Below are 18,665 nucleotides of genomic sequence, written 5' to 3'. Positions count from 1 at the left end.
AAATACATGAAGTTGAGAATACTCTAATTAATTTGGTCATTAAAATACAGCATATATTTTTTTCGTATATAATTATGAAGTTAAATATAAAAAGAATAAGCTAATAATTTTTCGTATGTTAAAATTGTGACATCCCATTTAAATAGAGCAATCTACTAAATAAAACATCGCATAATTTATGGAATAGAAGAGTTATCAGATGAAACAGTACACATAAGGATCTACCATTACAGTCATCCAAGAAGTACTTAAAGAAAATGAGACATATCTATCACACATGCCTCTAACAAAACATGCACCACAGGGGTTCAGCAGTACACAAAACAAAACCTCTAGAGTTAGAAAAACCAAAAGGCATTAATGCCATAAAAATGCTCCCCAAGAGCCAGAGCTGACAAGACCCTCTACGCCGCACCACTGTTACCATCAGGTCCACCTTCAACGTGCTTCCCATCTACTCCCACCAACAGGGTGATCATCGCAAAGAGAAAACGAAACAGGAACATAAACAAAATAAAAGGGTAAGCTAGAGTGAAAATATTCTTTAATAATTTATAGAGCATATACAAGGCAAAGCAAAGCAAACTATTAACATGTAACTAGGAAACACTCAGAATCATGTGAGGACCATTAAATGCAGTTACTATGACTCGATATCCGGATCATACACTTGATATAGAATTCTAAAGGAAGTACACGCCTGTGCTGGTTTCTAAACTCTGCAAAGTCTAGACGCAGGGGGTTATCACCCAACCACACACAGGGTTAATCCTCTATTGTCTCGGGCCCAAACTGTCCCAAGACAAGGACCTCCTGCCACTCTCACCACATAACCCATTCTGCTCTACGTGAGCGTGAATGCTTATTAGAGTTCAGGATACCCTCCTTTATCTAGACATCTCCTATATCAAGGTATACACTAGAGATGCATCTCTCTCTCTCTCTCTCTCTCTCTCTCTATATATATATATATATATATATATATATATATATATATATATATATATATATATATATATATATATATATATATATATATATATATATATATATCACTAGGGGTTTCCCATGAAACTCCCTCACCAATACATTTCACATGCCTATCCATCACCCAATTCTCATGAAATTCCACCAGCAAGCATATCATGTTTCACATTACATACTTATCACATGCATCCCAATGTTCACTCAAATGAAATCATAGCTTATCACACAACAACACTTTCATTCCAGTCCCATTCAAGCATACATACTAAGCATGGCCACATACTATGAGCAAAGAAAATAATTAACACAGTATGGAGTCACATCAGCCAACACAACAGCCCCTGTCACTAATTCTCGCCCAAACTGAAGGTCCTCGCCCAGGCGTAATGGTTACCCTCGCTCAGACGACCCCTTCTCGCCTAGGCGAGAGTTCAACAGTGGCCACTGCAAGAATTTCATCGAATTCTCGCTCAGGCGACAGCGTCTCACTTAGGCGAGACTGTGCCTCGCTCAAAAACAATGCCAGTCGCCTAGGAGGCGACCACTCGAGGTGAAATTCAGGGGTGAGTCCCTGCTATTCTCGCTTAGGCGAGGGCTACCCGCTTGGGCAAGATTAGCAGGTTTCTCACCGTCTAGCATATGCATTTTCTCATTCAATCAAACACACACACCCAATAACCAACTTCATACATCTGACAACAAGGTTCAAGCACCAAAGACACAAGAGCAATCCAGTAATACATGAAATACTTTAAAGAAAATGAAAACCCCAACTTCCCTTACCTTTTTGGACACTAAAAGAAACAAGCCCACAACTAAGGAGGACTAGAGCTTCAGGAACTACAGTAGCGAGCTGCAACACGAAAACTGGACAACACATGGCATAAAGTTAAACCCTACGCCAACCCATGTATTCAAACAGTGAGGAATAAGAGGGAAGTGCTTGGAGACCCTAAGAGTTACTTACTTGAAAACGAAAGGATTCCAGCTAGCTCAAGGAGAAAGTCCATTGTGCCCTAGCAGAGTTCTCAAGTATCAGCAGAGAGAGATGGAAGAGGAACTGATTTTTTCTGAAAAGGTGAAAAGTGAGAGTGTGAGAGCTAGGCAGGGGTTGGGGTCCTTTCCATGGGCTGGCCTTGGGTCTGCGAAAAGGCCAGGCCCAAACTCGTAAGAGCTGAAAAGAAATGGGGCTTACAATCTCCCCAACAATAGAATTTTTCATCCTCGAAAAGGAAACTTACCAGAAAAGGTGTGGATATGAACTCCTCATGTTCTCCTCTAGCTCCCATGTAGAGTCACCTGTCCTCCGATCCCAGATGACCTTAACAAGACGAGTGGCTCTCCTTTTTCGTTCCTTGACTTGGCGATCCTCTATTGCCACGGGTTGTACCACTACTCGGAGATCCTCCCTGACTTGCACATCCTCCGCCTCCAACACGTGTGATGGGTCAAAAACATACTTTCGTAGTTGTGAGACATGAAAAACCGGGTGGAGGTTAGCCAACTGGGGTGGCAGAGCAATCTCGTATGCTACAGGTCCTATCCTCCTCAAGATCTGATATGGACCTAAAAACTTGGGAGACAGCTTCTTGGAGCGGATAGCCTTTCCCACGCTGGTGGTTCGGGTCACCCTCAAGAACACATGCTCCCCAGCTTCAAACTCCAGGGGCCTTCTCCTCCAATCTGCATAAGCTTTTTGGCGACTTTGTGATGCCTGCAGTCTATCTCTCACCATAAACACCTTCTCTGAGGTTTGCTACAACAACTCTGGCCCTACTAAAACTGATTCTCCATCCTGGTACCAACATAAGGGAGTTCTATACCTCCTCCTATACAAAGCCTCATAAGGCGCCATCCCTATACTCGTCTGGTAACTGTTGTTATAGGTGAACTCCACCAGCGGCAACACCTCATCCCAACTACCAAGATGATCCAGGATGCACGTCCTCAACAAGTCCTCCAAGGACTGAATCACCCTCTCTGACTAGCCATCCGTCTGAGGATGATAAGCAGAACTCATCCTTAGCCTACTACCCATAGCCTCCTGCAGCGTCTGCCAGAACCTTGAAGTGAACCGGGGGTCTCTGTCAAACACTATGCTACTGGGTACTCCATGAAGTCTCACTATCTCTCGAACGTAGAGCTGGGCCAACTTGGCCATAGACATTCGGAGATTCACTGCCAAAAAGTGAGCACTTTTTGTCAAACGATCCACCACCACCCATATAGCATCATGTCCTCTCACGGTGCGAGGCAAGTGGGTAACAAAATCCATAGTTATGTTATCCCACTTCCACACCGGAATATCCAAGGGCTGGAGCGTTCTACCAGGTTTCTGATGCTCCACCTTAGCCTTTTGACAAGTTAAACAGGCTGTTACAAACTGTGCAACTTCCTTCTTCATGCCTTGCCACCAAAAGTTCTCCTTGAGGTCTTGGTACATCTTAGTCATGCCAGGATGCAAACTAAGACGACTCTTGTGTCCCTCCTCAAGAACCAATCTCCTCATATCAGCATTATCTGGCACACAGACTCTGCCTCTGAACCTCAACACACCGTCACTACCCAAGGCAAACTCCTTGGCCTGTTCCGATCCCACCAGCTCTTTCACCCTCTGTAAGCTAGCATCCTCTGCTTGCTTCTCCTTTATCAATCTTAGGAAGTCACTAGATATAACCAAAGTGCTACACCTAATGAATTCTGGCTCCAACTCGAACTGTAGCTTCATGTCTCTGAAGCTCTCAAGCAACTCCATTTCTTTTATCATCAAGTGTGCCACATGCATTGTCTTCCTACTCAATGCGTCTGCCACCACATTCGCCTTCCCTGGGTGGTAGAGAAGTTCAAAGTCATAGTCCTTTAGGAACTCTATCCACTGCCTCTGCCTCATATTCAACTCTTTTTGATCAAAGAGGTACTTCAAGCTCTTATGGTCGCTAAACACCCAGAACTGCACAACGTAAAGATAGTGCCTCCAAATCTTCAAAGCAAAAACTAGTGCCGCTAGCTCTAAATCATGAGTAGGGTAGTTCTTCTCATGAACCTTCAACTGCCTTGAAGCATAAGCCACCACCTTCCTCTCTTGCATCAAGAAACACCCAAGGCCCTGTTGAGAGGCATCGCAGTAAACCTCAAAGGGTTTACTCACATCCGGAATTACCAATACCGGAGCACTCGTCAGCCTCTGCTTAAGCTCCCTGAAGCTCTCCTCACACCTATCAGTTCATGCAAAAGGGTGGTCCTTCCTGGTTAGCTGAGTCAGGGGTGCTACTATCTTGGAGAACCCCTCTATAAACCTCCTGTAGTAGCCAGCTAGACCCACGAAGCTCTGAATCTTCGTCACGGATTTGGGACATTCCCACTGTATCACTGCCTCCACCTTAGCTGGATCCACAACTATACCTTGAGTCGATATCACGTGCCCCAAGAACTACACCTCCCTCATCCAGAAGTCACACTTCGACAACTTGGCAAACAGTTGCTTCTCCCTCAAGATACCAAGCATTATCCTCAGGTGCTCGACATGTTCCTCATGCGTCCTGGAGTAAATGAGTATGTCGTCTATAAAGACCACGACAAACTTATCCAGAAACGGACAAAAGATCCTGTTCATGTAATCCATGAACAAAGCTGGAGCATTTGTCACACCAAATGGCATAACCACATACTCATAATGCCCGTATCTGGATCTAAAGGCAGTCTTCTGGATATCCTCTGCCTTCACCAAGATCTGGTGGTAACCCGACCGGAGATCAATCTTGGAGAATATCGACGCTCCATATAGCTGATCCATCAAATCATCTATTCTTGGCAAGGGATACTTGTTTTTTATGGTCAGCTTGTTCAATTGACGGTAGTCCACACACAATCTTGAACCGCCATCCTTCTTCTTGACTAGTAACACTGGAGCTCCCCATGGTGAAGCATTAGGTCGTATGAATTGTTTTTCAAGCAACTCTTCAATTTGCTTCTTCAATTCTACCAACTTTGCAGGAGCCATGCGGTAAGGAGCTATCGACACGGGACCCGCTCCTGGTACCAGATCAATGGAGAACTCTACTTCTCTCTTTGGGGGTAAACCTGGTACCTCTCCAGGGAACACATCCTCAAACTCTCGCACGACGGAAATTACCGTTATTCTCCCGTCTTTCTCCACCTCCAACTGAGCATAGATCAAGAAACACTGAGTACCCTCCTTAATCTCTTTTAAAATACCCTGAGAAGACAACAACTTCTTCTCCCGACAATCAATGAGAACACGATTGGAAAAGAGCCAATCCATTCCCAAGATCACGTCTAAGCCTTGTAGAGGTAGGCAGATCAAGTTCACTTTAGACATGCGCCCCTCTACTTCCACTGAACATCTAGTACACACAGAAGACGTTCTGACTAACCCAGATGCCGGCGTAGACACTACAAGATCAAATTGTAACTCACTAACCGGCAGACCCAACTCATGCACACAAGACTCTAACACAAAAGAGTGTGTCGCTCCAGAATCAAACAACACACATCGAGGTTTTCCCGCAATCAAGCAACATCCAACAACAAGATTACCTGAGCCTGTCGCCTTCGCCCTGGTCATAGATACTCTCGGCCTGCCGCTTGGGGCCTGCTACCCCCTCTCCCCTAACGAGTCTGAGCTGGAGCCTGCACCGGGGACCTCACTACAGTCCCTCTAGAGGAGGGGCAGTCCTTAATCAAGTGCCTCGTCTTCCCACAACCATGGCATCTCCGCGTGCTTGTCAATTGCGGGCATGCACTCCTCAGATGTGGTCCGTTGCACTGATAGCATCTAGAAACCGATGACTACTGTGGGGTGAATCCTCTGGCCACCTGAGGTTGCAGCCTAGAATAGGGTTTCTTCCTTTCTTCCACCCTAAGTCGGGACCCAGATGATCCACTAGCCTTCTACTGTTGCTGAACCTACTGAGTCTCTATCTCAGCCTTCATCTGCTCCATAACACGAGCTCTCTCCACCAAAGCTACAAAGTCTTTGATGGAAAGTGGTGCCACCATCAACCTGATATCTCCACGTAACCCATTTTCAAACTTTCTGCAGCGTCACTCCTCATCTAGCGACATGGTGTAGAAGCGTCCCAGATGCTTGAATCTCTCTGCATACTCTGCTACAGATTTATCCCCCTGTACCAGCTGGAGGAATTCCACCTCTTTAGTGTATCTCACGCTATCAGGGAAATATTCTAACAAGAACTTCCTCTTGAAGGCCTCCCAAGTGACCTCCTCAAGCCTCTCCTCCATAACCAGCCTCATACTGGCTCACCAATGCTCAACATCTCCTGTGAGCATATAGACTGTGAAAGCAAGCCTGCTCTCATTGGGGCATCTCTTGGCATTGAAGATGCGCTCCATGTCTTTCATCCACTGGTCCGCCTGGTCGGGACTCGTCTTGCCATCAAACTTGGCAGGTTAGTGCTTCAAGAAATCCTCCAAACTACATTCAGGGGGTGGAGGTTGGGGATGAGGACCATACATCTGAGCACCAGCAGCATTCTCCCCTAACTGGCGGAGAGAATCCATGTGCTGCCTTTAGGCATCATCAGCAGCCTGCCTAGCAGCCTCCATCTGCTGCATCACCAGGTGTTGCTGCTCCAGGGAGGCCTCTTGGCGTTGCATCGCCGCCTCATGTTGTTGCAACATGGCGTTGCTCTGTTGCGTCAAGGCTGCAGCCATAGCCTCGATCGCCCTAGCAAGATCTTGTCCGTCGTTCTGAGGGGGTGGAGGAGGAGTTATACGAGGGGGTGCCATAACACTGGACACATAGAAAGAACCATTAGAAACTTGGTTAGACTAGAAACTCATTTGAACACGACAAGAAAGGCACTACGAAAGCTAAGCAAACACATAGCCCACAGACACTAAGGAACGAAGGCTCTGATACCATAAAAATATGACATCCCATTTAAATAGAGCAATCTACTAAATAAAACATCGCATAATTTATGGAATAGAAGAGTTATCAGATGAAACAGTACATATAAGGATTTACCATTACAATCATCCAAGAAGTACTTAAAGAAAATGAGGCATATCTATCACACATACCTCTAACAAAACATGCACCACAGGGGTTCAGCAGTACACAAAACAAAACCTTTAGAGCTAGGAAAAACAAAAGGCACTGATGCCATAAAAATTCTCCCCAAGAGCCAGAGGTGACAGGACCCTCTACGCCGCACCACTATTACCATCAGGTCCACCTTCAACGTGTTTCCCATCTGCTCCCATCAACAGGGTGATCATCGCAAAGAGAAAACGAAACAGGAAGATAAACAAAATAAAAGGGTAAGCTAGAGTGAAAATATTCTTTAACAATTTATAGAGCATATATAAGGCAAAGCAAAGCAAACTATTAACATATAATTAGGAAACACTCAGAATCATGTGAGGACCATCAAATGCAGTTACTATGACTCGATATCCGGATCATACACTTGATATAGAATTCTAAAGGAAGTATGCGCCTGTGCTGGTTTCTAAACTCTACATAGTCTAGACGCAGGGGGTTATCACCCAACCACATACAGAGTTAATCCTCTATTGTCTCGGGCCCAAACTATCCCAAGACAAGGACCTCCTGCCACTCTCACCACATAACCCATTCTGCTCTACGTGAGCCTGAATGCTTATTAGAGTTCAGGATACCCTCATTTATCTAGACATCTCCTATATCAAGGTATACACTAGGCATGCATATATATATATATATATATATATATATATATATATATATATATATATATATATATATATACACACACATATCACTAGGGGTTTCCCATGAAACTCCCTCACCAATACTCATGAAATTCCACCAGCCAGCATATCATGTTTCACATTACATACTTATGACATGCATCCCAATGTTCAATCAAATGAAATCATAGCTTATCACACAACAACACTTTCATTCCAGTCCCATTCAAGCATACATACTAAGCATGGCCACATACTATGAGCAAAGAAAATAATTAACACAGTATGGAGTCACATCAGCCAACACAACAGCCTCTGTCACGAATTCTCGCCCAAACTGAAGGTCCTCGCCCAGGCATAAGGGTTACTCTCGCTCAGGCGACCCCTTCTCGCCTAGGCGAGAGTTCAACAGTGGCCACTGCAAGAATTTCATCGAATTCTCGCTCAGGCGACAGCGTCTCACTTAGGCGAGACTGTACCTCGCTCAAAAACAATGCCAGTCGCCTAGGCTACCACTCGAGGTGAAATTCAGGGGTGAGTCCTTGTTATTCTCGCTTAGGCGAGGGCTACCCGCTTGGGCGAGATTTGCAGTTTTCTCACCTGTTAGCACATGCATTTTCTCATTCAATCAAACACACACACCCAACAACCAACTTCATACATCCGACAACAAGGTTCAAGCACCAAAGACACAAGAGCAGTCCAGTAATACACGAAATACTTTAAAGAAAATGAAAACCTCAGCTTCCCTTACCTTTTTGGACGCTAAAAGAAACAAGCCCACAACTAAGGAGGACTAGAGCTTCAAGAACTACAGTAGCGAGCTGCAACACGAAAACTGGGACAACACATGGCATAAAGTTAAACCCTACGCCAACCCATGTATCCAAATAGTGAGGAATAAGAGGGAAGTGCTTGGAGACCCTAAGAGTTACTTACTTGAAAACGAAAGGATTCCAGCTAGCTCAAGGAGAAAGTTCACTGTGCCCTAGCAGAGTTCTCAAGTCTCAGCAGAGAGAGATGGAAGAGGAACTGATTTTTCTGAAAAGGTGAAAAGTGAGAGTGTGAGAGCTAGGCAGGGGTTGGAGTCCTTTCCATGGGCTGACCTTGGGCTTGCGAAAAGGCCAGACCCAAATTCGTAAGAGCTGAAAAGAAATGGGACTTATAAAAATGATAATTTTAAAATTAATAAAAGTTGAAATTGATTGGATTCAATTTTTTTAAGTTGTCTAAAATTTCACATTTGACATTTGCAAATGAAAAATAAAATAAATAAATGTTAAAAAGGTTAACTATTTTATTAGAAGAAAAAAAAAGTTAAATTAAAAAAGACACACCTAATACAACATTAGTAAATAATGTGTTGATTTCTGTTAAAAAAAATAATTATACAAGTCTCCAAGTCTATTTAACTTGCTTTAAATTATTAATTTTCTAAAACCAACATCTAAATAAAAACAGAGAATGAATTTTAATTAAAAGTTAACTTAACATAATCTAAAATGAGCTTTAAAAAATTTATATCGACTAGTCAGTCTTTGAAAAATATTATATTTAATGAATATAACAAATAAAAAAACTGATTATTTAAAGAAATAAGTTTTTTAAAGACTTTTGTCAAGAATTATCATTTTAAGTAACATTAATCCAACTAAAAATTAACTTTACTAAACTAATAGTTCTAATAAATTTTTTTTAATTTAAAAGCTTAATAACTGGTTGTAAAATAATACTATGACTTAGAGACTATATTGTGTAAGGCTCATGATATATCTATTTCAAAGATGATCTTGATACCTCTAGTTCAAGATGATCCTGATATATTTAGGCCAAAATAATTCTGACACATTTGGATCAGGACAACCTACCAATTGTGTAAAGTCTAATACATCTAGGTCAAGATGTTCATGACACGTTTGGACAACCTTCATAGTGCAACAGCAACAAAAACGATACTTATCACACAGAGTGAGTACATCTCGGCCTAAGAGCGAGTACATCTCGACCTAGCCTAAGAGAGGTATATCAAATAGCATGTAATAACTATAGTAATTACAATAACGCATTAACTTAGGACATTGCAATAGTTACAATGAGACATTCATTAGCATTTATAGAAGAATAAGAAGAATCTCTGTGTTACTCGAGGTAACTAGCAAAAAAACAAGTATATAAAGGTAATTCAAGCTATAGGTAAAATCTATGTAAACTCAATCTTGTGCTTGTTATGCTTGCATACTATGCTTCACCTAACTTGAGCGTCAGAGCATTTGTAGGTACTTGCTCCCCATGGTGCATTATATCAAACTTGGCGAGAATCCAAGCATTACTCGAGGTAATTAGTAAAAGACAAGTGTATAAAGGTAAAATTTATGTAAACTCAATCTTGTGCTTGTTATACTTGCATATTTCGCTTCAATTGACTTGAGTGTCAGATCACTTGCAGGTACCAACTCCCCGTGGTGTATTATATTAGACTTGGAGAGGAGACATCTCAATCTTGAAGATAGAGCATATCTAGAGATGGCAAAAATACATGTGCTTCCACAAATAAAATCCGCGTAGGTTAGTTGATACTCGCATATATTTATTACCTATGGGGTAACGGGGCGTGGATATTTTAATACCCGTTTATAGAGAGATTGAGTGCAAGTATCATACTATCTGTACCCATAAGTACTTGTTATCCGTAACAAATTATAATTAAAATTTAATTTATGTTTTATTAACCTAAATTTAATTAAAATTATATTTTGTTAGATTAAATTTAATTAAAATTAAAATTTAATTTATATATATATATATATATATATATATATTTGTAATTTTATTTGAAAAATTTATAAAATATCTTTTTGTTTAAATATTTGTGAGTATCTATGAGCATCCACGAGTATTTTTTAACCAAATATTCAACAGGTAAACAAACATGTTGCTTTTTGTTGTGAGTAACCACTATCCGTGACTGATCCAACTCGTTATCGTTTCTAAACATATAATATATCTTGGTAAGCAGTATATGAATAATATAGCCGGACAATTTAATTACATATATGAATAAAGAATAATTATTCTGTATTTTTTTCTAAACTTGTTTAGATAGACAATATACAAAGTGAAATAATTCAAATAATCCATTCTTTTGAACAGTTCCAATCTTAACATTTAAATATTGGTTTCGTAAATAAAATATGTGTTTAATATATTTATATGCTTTATCGTGAAAAAATATTTGAGTAACTACTAAAAAACTATATTTCTCTCAATGTTTTTCTTTCAATAAATACTTATATTTTAGGATTTGTTCTATCTTCATATAACCAATTTATTTTCTCTTATGGTTGATGACGAAAAAAGGGTTGGTAGGTCGAATGTGAAAATAAAGCAAACATTTTTATCTCAGAAAAAAACACAACTATTTGTGTTTGGATAACACGATAAAACGTAGGTGTGTGGTGGGAACGTAGTTGACGCTGCCGAATGAAAATCCTCAGTTGTGAGTACCTTTCTCTCTTTCTCTTTCACACTCACTTTCGCACTTGTTAATTCTCGCCAGGGATCAATCTTCACACTTCACTGTGTATCCACTGTAACTGGTTTCAACATACCTATTGCAATTTGCAAGCAGAACAGAACCTGTTCACAATGTTTCTTAGTTTTTGTTCTATCTGCAAAACTTGACCAGCTAGGACTCATTCACCATCGTTATACATCATTTTCCTTCTTCAATCATGGCTTCACTGCTGAATACAGTGTCACCAGCTGCAAATTTATCCCCCAAAACAAAACGACCCACTTGTGGCGGTTTCTTGCAGTCCCAGGTTCCGAATCTCCACACTTTTTCCCTCAACAAGGGTTTTTCTAGGGTTTCGGCTTCGACCCAGATTGCCATTGCCCCAAAAGATGCGGTTTTTAATCTCCCCAATTGGAGAGGTGGGAGGAATGACCATAGGGGCAAAGAGCTGAAGGTCTATGATGCATTTCTCCATTTAGAGTATTTGGTGGGTAAGGGCCAAAAGCCAGAGGAGGCCCAAGCAACTCAGCTTTTGTACGATCTTTGCAAGTTTAACAAAGCTAGAAAGGCTGTTAAGGTGATGGATATGATGGTTGATTCAGGTATTATACCTGATGCAGCCTCTTATACATACTTGGTAAATTTTCTGTGCAGGAGAGGCAATGTTGGGTATGCACTTCAGCTGGTTGAGAAAATGGAGGGGCATGGTCTTCCAACTAGTACTGTTACCTATAACACTCTTGTTAAAGGGCTTTGCATGCACGGTAACTTGAAGCAGAGTTTGCAGCTTTTGGATAAGTTGAGAAAGAAGGGCTTGGTTCCAAATGCATTCACATTTTCTTTCCTTCTCCAAGCTGCGTACAAGGAGAGGGGAGTGGATGAGGCCATGAAGCTTCTTGATGAGATAATTGCCAAGGGTGGAGAGCCTAATTTGGTGAGTTACAATGTGCTGTTAACTGGGTTGTGCAAGGAAGAGAGAACTGAAGAAGCTATCAGTCTTTTCAGGGAATTGCCTGCAAAAGGGTTCAGTCCTAGTGTTGTGAGTTACAACATTTTGCTGAGGAGTTTGTGCCATGAGGGGCGTTGGGAGGAAGCTAACGAACTTCTTGCAGAGATGGATAAAAGGGACCAGTCTCCCTCGGTGGTCACTTACAACATATTGATCACTTCACTCTCATTTCATGGAAGAACAGAACAAGCTTTTCAGGTTTTGGATGAAATGACAAGGAGTGGATTCAAGGTGAGTGCTACAAGCTATAATCCCATTGTTGCACGACTCTGCAAGGAAGGGAAAGTGGATCTTGTTGTTCAATGCATAGACCAAATGATTCACCGGCGTTGTACTCCTAATGATGGAACCTACTGTGCTGTTGCAATGCTGTGTGAGCAAGGAAAAGTGCAGGAGGCTTTCTTTATAATCCAAAGCTTGGGTAATAAACAAAGCAACCCGATGCATGATTTTTACAAAAACGTGATTTCAAGCCTGTGTAGGAAAGGGAACACATATGCAGCATTTCAGATGTTATACGAAATGACAAAGTATGGATTCACACCAGATTCTTTTACTTATTCATCTATGATAAGAGGAATGTGTAGGGAGGGGATGCTAGATGAGGCTCTTAAGGTATTCAGGATATTGGAAGAAAATGACCATGTTCCTAATATTGATAACTACAACGCACTTATACTTGGATTTTGCAAAGCTCGGAGAACAGACATGTCAATAGAGATATTTCTGATGATGGTTAACAAAGGATGTGTGCCTAATGAGAATACCTATACCATTCTTGTGGAAGGGCTTGCTTTTGAAGAGAAGACAGATATAGCTGCAGACCTGTTGAAAGAGTTGTGTGGGAAAGAGGTTCTGAGCCAAAGTACTGTTGAAAGGCTTTCTATGCAATTTGACTTCAAGGAATTAATAGCAGCAGAGTAGTGACATTATACCCCCTAACACAAAGTAAGTGCCTTCAGATATGAATGGAGTTTTCTCAGCTTGTTTTGTTCTTTTAGATTGATTATTAGGTAAGTAAAACAAGTTACCAAATGCTTGGAATTTTGATTGAACATAGTGTCTAGAGATGAATAATGAAAAGGCTCGAGCAGATAATGTATTGCTGATTGCATTCTCTCCTTTGCTTTAGATTTAACAGATTTTGGCTATTTGAGTTCTTTGAATGTTCTGTTTTATCCATTTTTTGGTTTCTTTCTTGGTTACAAATTACTTTCCATGCCATTTTTATTGCCTTGTGAATATATGCTTACCCCGGTCCAGATTTTCTGTTGGAGATTTTTTATGTTGTGCCGTTAAAAATACACATATATTGAAATTCTTTAATATATTTTGTAAAAACTCATTTTCCAATTGACATCGAAATGAGAACATTGAAGTGTTTAATAAATAAATAAAAATTAATATAATTGGATTAAAAAATTATATCCAATATTTTTAAAGTTTAAAGAAAAAGATGTATCAATTTTTTTTGGATAAAAACAAATTCCGAAGTCAAATTTCAGGCACATTTAACATTTTTATATAAAACAGCAAAATTAAATGTTCATCCTTATGTTCCTTCCTGCTATCGATATATAGATATCGATATATCATAAAAAGGTTAAAATGTTACGTAAAATATATCTTCAAATGTCTTTTGGGAACGTAAACCTTTAAAAATAAAACATTAGTTTACGATTGTTAGAATTGTTTTCATCAGTTTATTTTTTCCAACAAAAGAAAAAATTAGTATAAATATTATTACCGTTTACATCAAGGATTGAAAATATTTGAGAATATAAATTTTGGAAATGTGTTTTTTTCACGTTGAGTTGTAAAGGAATAGTTTCCGGCATTATTTATGTATGGAAAAGTAGTACTAAGATGGGTATTTTTACTACAAATAAAAACTTTACCTTGTGTGATGCAAGATTAACAATTTCAAAAAATTGAAATACTTAATAATTAAATTGTAATTAAAAATTAAAATATTCTATAATTAAATTACTTGTAATTAAATTTTTTTTATTTCATAAATAATTAGTTTAGATGAAGTAATTAAAATATTTTAAAATTTAATTTTCTTGTTTGGATAAAATTATTCAATTTCTATTTTAAGACTTAATTTTATGATGAAGGCTTAATCCCTACTAATGATGATGGCCCATGGCACATGCTTAAGAAAGGGAGTTCCTTGATCTCTTTCTTTGTTTTTATTTTCTTTAGTTTAAAATTTCATTAAGTTAGCTTGGTTGACTATTTTTAAGTTGACATGTTGACCTTGACTTTGAGTTGACTTGTTGACTCAATAGATTAGCTTAACCTTAAACCAACATGCTAATAAATTTCTTAATTTGTTTTTTTAGGAATAAGAAAGGACCACATAGGAGACACTTGACGTCCTAAGGAAGAGAGAGAAGGAACAAGACTTTCTAGAAGCATCTAGAAAGGGGAGGCCCACATACCTTGGACACCAAGTCTTCTAGAAAGTTCTAGAACCCTCCTTTGGGAACCTCGGCCATGAAGACTTGCCACCTAGATGGCTTGGACAAAAATTCACCCATGTGCACCCTAGGATGACCTACTTTCTAGAACATGTTAGGTTTCTTTTGTAATCCTTTAACTTAGTTGTTTTGCTAAGGGGTCCCTAGACTTGTATTTAAGGAGATCTCTAACACTTGTAGAGGGGTTCAACATTTTGGAAAATTTATACACTTTGTGTTTCAACCTTTTGTGAGAGCATTCCTCTTTAGGGGGTGGAGTTCTTTCAAGCCTTATCTTGTCTTGGCAAGTAGCGGCATACAACATTCATCTTTAAAGTTGTCATGGCTTGTTCAAGGTTGCGATATATATATATATATATATATATATATATATATATATATATATATATATATATATCAAAAACCGTTTAAGTAATAAAATATTGGGTTAAATATGTTTTTAGTTCCTGAACTTTAATCCAAAATTGGAATTCGTCCCTGGTCGAAACTTTGATTGGTCCATAAACTTTAAAAATGAATGAATATGATCCTTTTAACTCAATTTTGTTAACTTTTTTCTTAAGTTTCAAACGCATTTTTCAGTAAATATTAAGCCGAGAATGTGTCAAATGGCATAACCAACACCAATATTAACATAAAACACATTCCACATGTTAAAAAAAAAATCAACGTAATTAAACATTCATTCACTTTTAAAGTTTAGGAATAAAAATTTATCAAAGTTTCAACCAGGGACGAATTCCAATTTTTGACCAAAGTTCAATGACTAAAAACATACTTAACCCTGAAATATTTTAAAACATGTGAACTGACGATATCAAAAATAATTTTAAAAGTCCAATATTAATTAATAGTTTATAAACTAAAAGTTATTAAAAAATATGTAACAATTACTCTAATATCTTTTTAATGAATACAAATTTATAAATTAAATGTTCTACTATTTTAATGATATAAAATCAACAATAGATGAATAATAAAATTCAAAATAATTTTTCATTATATTATAAAAATATTATTTTAGTGCATTTCTCATTTAAGTTCATAATCCATATTGTATATCATCACAAAGCAACTCAATATTTTTTTTTCTTTAATACAACATACTCTAAAGAATTTTAAACAATTTACAAATTTGTTATATTCTAAATAATTTTAACTCCAATAGGGAAGTTGCTTGAAGTAGTCCAAAGCAACCTGAGCATACCATATACAATACTCTTTTTATCAAAATAAAAGTTACAAGAAATTTCAAAATAATAAATAAATTAAAACTAAAAGTTATCACCTTCTAAGTAACCTATAAATATGGTTACATGTGTGAAAAATTATCAGATGTAAAGCATATAGTGTTGGAACAAGGTGCAAAATGTTGGCATTTTAGTCCACTTTAAAAGAAATAAACAAATTTAAATCATATTAATAAAATTAATTTTAATTTTGAATACGATAATTCGATATATAAATAAATATTAAATAGTAATTCTATACAAGTAAAAAAGTTACTTTTACTTTTAAAAATATAATAACTATTTTATAAAAGAGAAGACCAGAAAAAAAAAAACTGGTAATAAAATAAAAGCCAAAAAATTATAGATAAATTATGTTGCCTGCAGAACCAACTAATGAAGTCAGCTCTATTTTAACATCTCTATAAAATTTAAATTTCAGGTAACTCTTCCGATATATATAAGCTATTCGGAAAAAAGTATACAAAATCAGTACATAATTAGATACGATAAAACACTCATCATAACAACTTAACCCACTCAATAGTCTTAATAATGCTAACTGAGTCGTGAGATATGCCTCCCCTCCCAACTAGACTTCAAGATCATTCAAGCCCTAAAAACCCAAAATGCCATGAACCAGGTATAGGAAGGAAAGCTCATCTGACTCCTGCTCAAGCACCTACTTAGATCTCTGTCTCATCTTTCGGCGCTTCCTCTTCAACCTCCTCATGCGCTTCTTCTTCCACTGATACATAGCAACATTATGTTAGTCTGATACAAATCGGCAAAACAAACTTCTTGCAACAACCATAGTAGGTGAAGTACATATATATTCCGCGCAGAATGATACGGAACAATATTTTACAGTACATATCAAGCAATGTCTATAGGCCTTTACCCAACATAAATGCAGTACCCCTTCGGGATTTAGCTCCTCTGCAGTCGCAGAATCAACATAAAGAAATAAAGAGGTGATGATTTCACACAATTTAGAAGAGCAAAATTCCTCCCCTTATCACTCACAAAATGACAAATCACTTTTCCTTTAAAATGCATTCAGCATTGGTGAAGTGAAAATGGAGGTTAGGAGAACTATTAGTTTTACATAGTTTGGCTTAAAATGTTGTAGATGGAAAAAAAAAGATAGGGTTAGAATCCCTCTACATCCGTATTTATGGAGAAAAAAGAAAAGAAAGATCTACACATTATTGGAATGCGTTCACAAAATTTTTTGACAAAAATATCCTTGAATTTTTACTTAATCTCCCCTTCGTTAGCAGGAATTGCTGTATTACAGTGTATACTATTATTTTCTTTCCCCTTCCTTTGCTAACTAAAAGGATACCCCCTCTAACCCTCCCTTACTCTGCTTTGAAATTTGAACTAAACATGTAAAACAATCAGGTGCTTTTGACAGCAAATGCATAAAACAAAATTCACTAGCTAATTCAGAGAAAGGGTTTCAAGAACCATTGTTTAACCTAAATTTGTTCCTCATGAAATCAACACAACTTCACCGGCCTCTTAATGTCTCGCTACACAAAATTCCTGTCATTTGAGCGATTAGACAAGCATCCAGAATTTGTACCACAAGGGAACACAGGAAACAATACTAATGTATTGAAAGACACCATGTCCAGTCGATTCAAAATTCAAAACTAATCTAATCAATTTCAAATGAGATACTTGATGCAATTCACTTTCTATCAAACAAGGCACTTGCGAAAACCAAAACCAACAAACAATGTCCTCTTTTCAATCCCCAAAATCAAACAGTGCAGCGAATTCCTTCAAATCGAATACAACAACAAACTGCAAATATCATATTAGCCCATTTACAAGGAATACATCAGCAATTCAGAAAGGAAAAAAGAAAGTCCATGCAAAATCAATATTGAACAGAAAAACACATCAAAAATCAGACAATCAAGTGAAACATTCTAATTACTGAGAATAAGGACAAATTCATAATTATACTCGGATCCTAAAACGCTCGGTACACGTAAATTATAAATAAAATAATCATTATATAAACTTGAAAAATGAAAGGAAATGCGTTTAACCTTAGCTCTCATCCTGAACAACAGGAACTCTCACGCTTTTCTTTCAAAATGTCGATTTTTTGAAGAAGATGATCCCTGAACGTAAACCTGTGGCGACAAAAACCCCTGTTTTGGTATTTATAGCGAAAAGCGCGAAACCCTAACTCTCTTTAGGCTCGGGTCGGGTTATGTGAGGGCATAATTGTAATAATGAAAATATAATTTAGGCAAAGCGAAGAAAAGAAAAAGATGTTGGATGAGAATGAGATGAGTTGAGAAATTCTTCTCTCACTTCTTTTCATACGATAAAAATAACGTTTGGTGAAACCTAAGTTACTATAGAAAATCCTTTCAGAATAACAAAAAGTAAATAATTGTAACTCGTTTTCTTTATTATTATCTTTCATATGATAAAAATAACGTTTACGGAAGTTAAAATAGAAAATCCCTTTTCACGATCAACAATCAAAAGTAAATAATTGTAACTATTTTTTTTACTATTGTATTTTACTGTTCAAAAATCGAGAAGATTAGATTAAATGTTAAACAAATAAATTAAGAATACGTCATTCTTGTCGAGAAGAGATCATAAAGTACTAGACATGTCAATAAATACCAATTTTATTGAGAACTATCAGGCAAGATGGATTAAGTATAAGTCTTGTTGGGAAGTACTAG

General features: G+C 37.9%; 1 protein-coding gene and 1 long non-coding RNA gene across 3 annotated transcripts; one reads left to right on the top strand and one right to left on the bottom strand.

Annotated features, from left to right (window-relative positions):
* The first annotated feature begins 11,104 nt into the window (after positions 1-11,104).
* On the top strand, positions 11,105-14,938 carry LOC114164231 (pentatricopeptide repeat-containing protein At1g79080, chloroplastic). Of its 2 annotated transcripts, none has more exons than XM_028048823.1 (2): positions 11,105-13,175; positions 14,576-14,938. In XM_028048823.1, exon 1 carries the CDS (start codon positions 11,436-11,438, stop codon positions 13,149-13,151), a length of 1,716 nt encoding a protein of 571 aa, XP_027904624.1. In that variant the 5' UTR covers positions 11,105-11,435; the 3' UTR covers positions 13,152-13,175; positions 14,576-14,938. The 2 variants fall into 2 exon arrangements, with proteins under 2 accessions (XP_027904624.1, XP_027904632.1); XM_028048831.1 differs by lacking the exon at positions 14,576-14,938 and having other exon boundaries at positions 11,183-11,200; positions 11,873-13,393.
* Positions 14,939-16,281: 1,343 nt separating this feature from the next.
* LOC114175092 lies at positions 16,282-18,273 on the bottom strand. The gene is made up of 2 exons (XR_003602800.1): positions 18,009-18,273; positions 16,282-16,690 (listed from the first exon to the last, which is right to left on the bottom strand). It is a non-coding gene; the product is annotated as an uncharacterized LOC114175092 (long non-coding RNA).
* Positions 18,274-18,665: the final 392 nt, after the last annotated feature.

The sequence above is a fragment of the Vigna unguiculata genome, chromosome 1, assembly GCF_004118075.2.
Source record: "Vigna unguiculata cultivar IT97K-499-35 chromosome 1, ASM411807v1, whole genome shotgun sequence".
NCBI lineage: Eukaryota > Viridiplantae > Streptophyta > Magnoliopsida > Fabales > Fabaceae > Vigna > Vigna unguiculata.
The sequence above is the reverse complement of the archived record's forward strand: the minus strand, read 5'-3'. Positions and strand labels throughout refer to the sequence as shown.

What these genes read in the sequence shown, in the direction of transcription:
- LOC114164231 (XM_028048823.1), top strand. Translation starts at nt 11,436, where the DNA reads ATGGCTTCACTGCTGAATACAGTGTCACCAGCTGCAAATTTATCCCCC.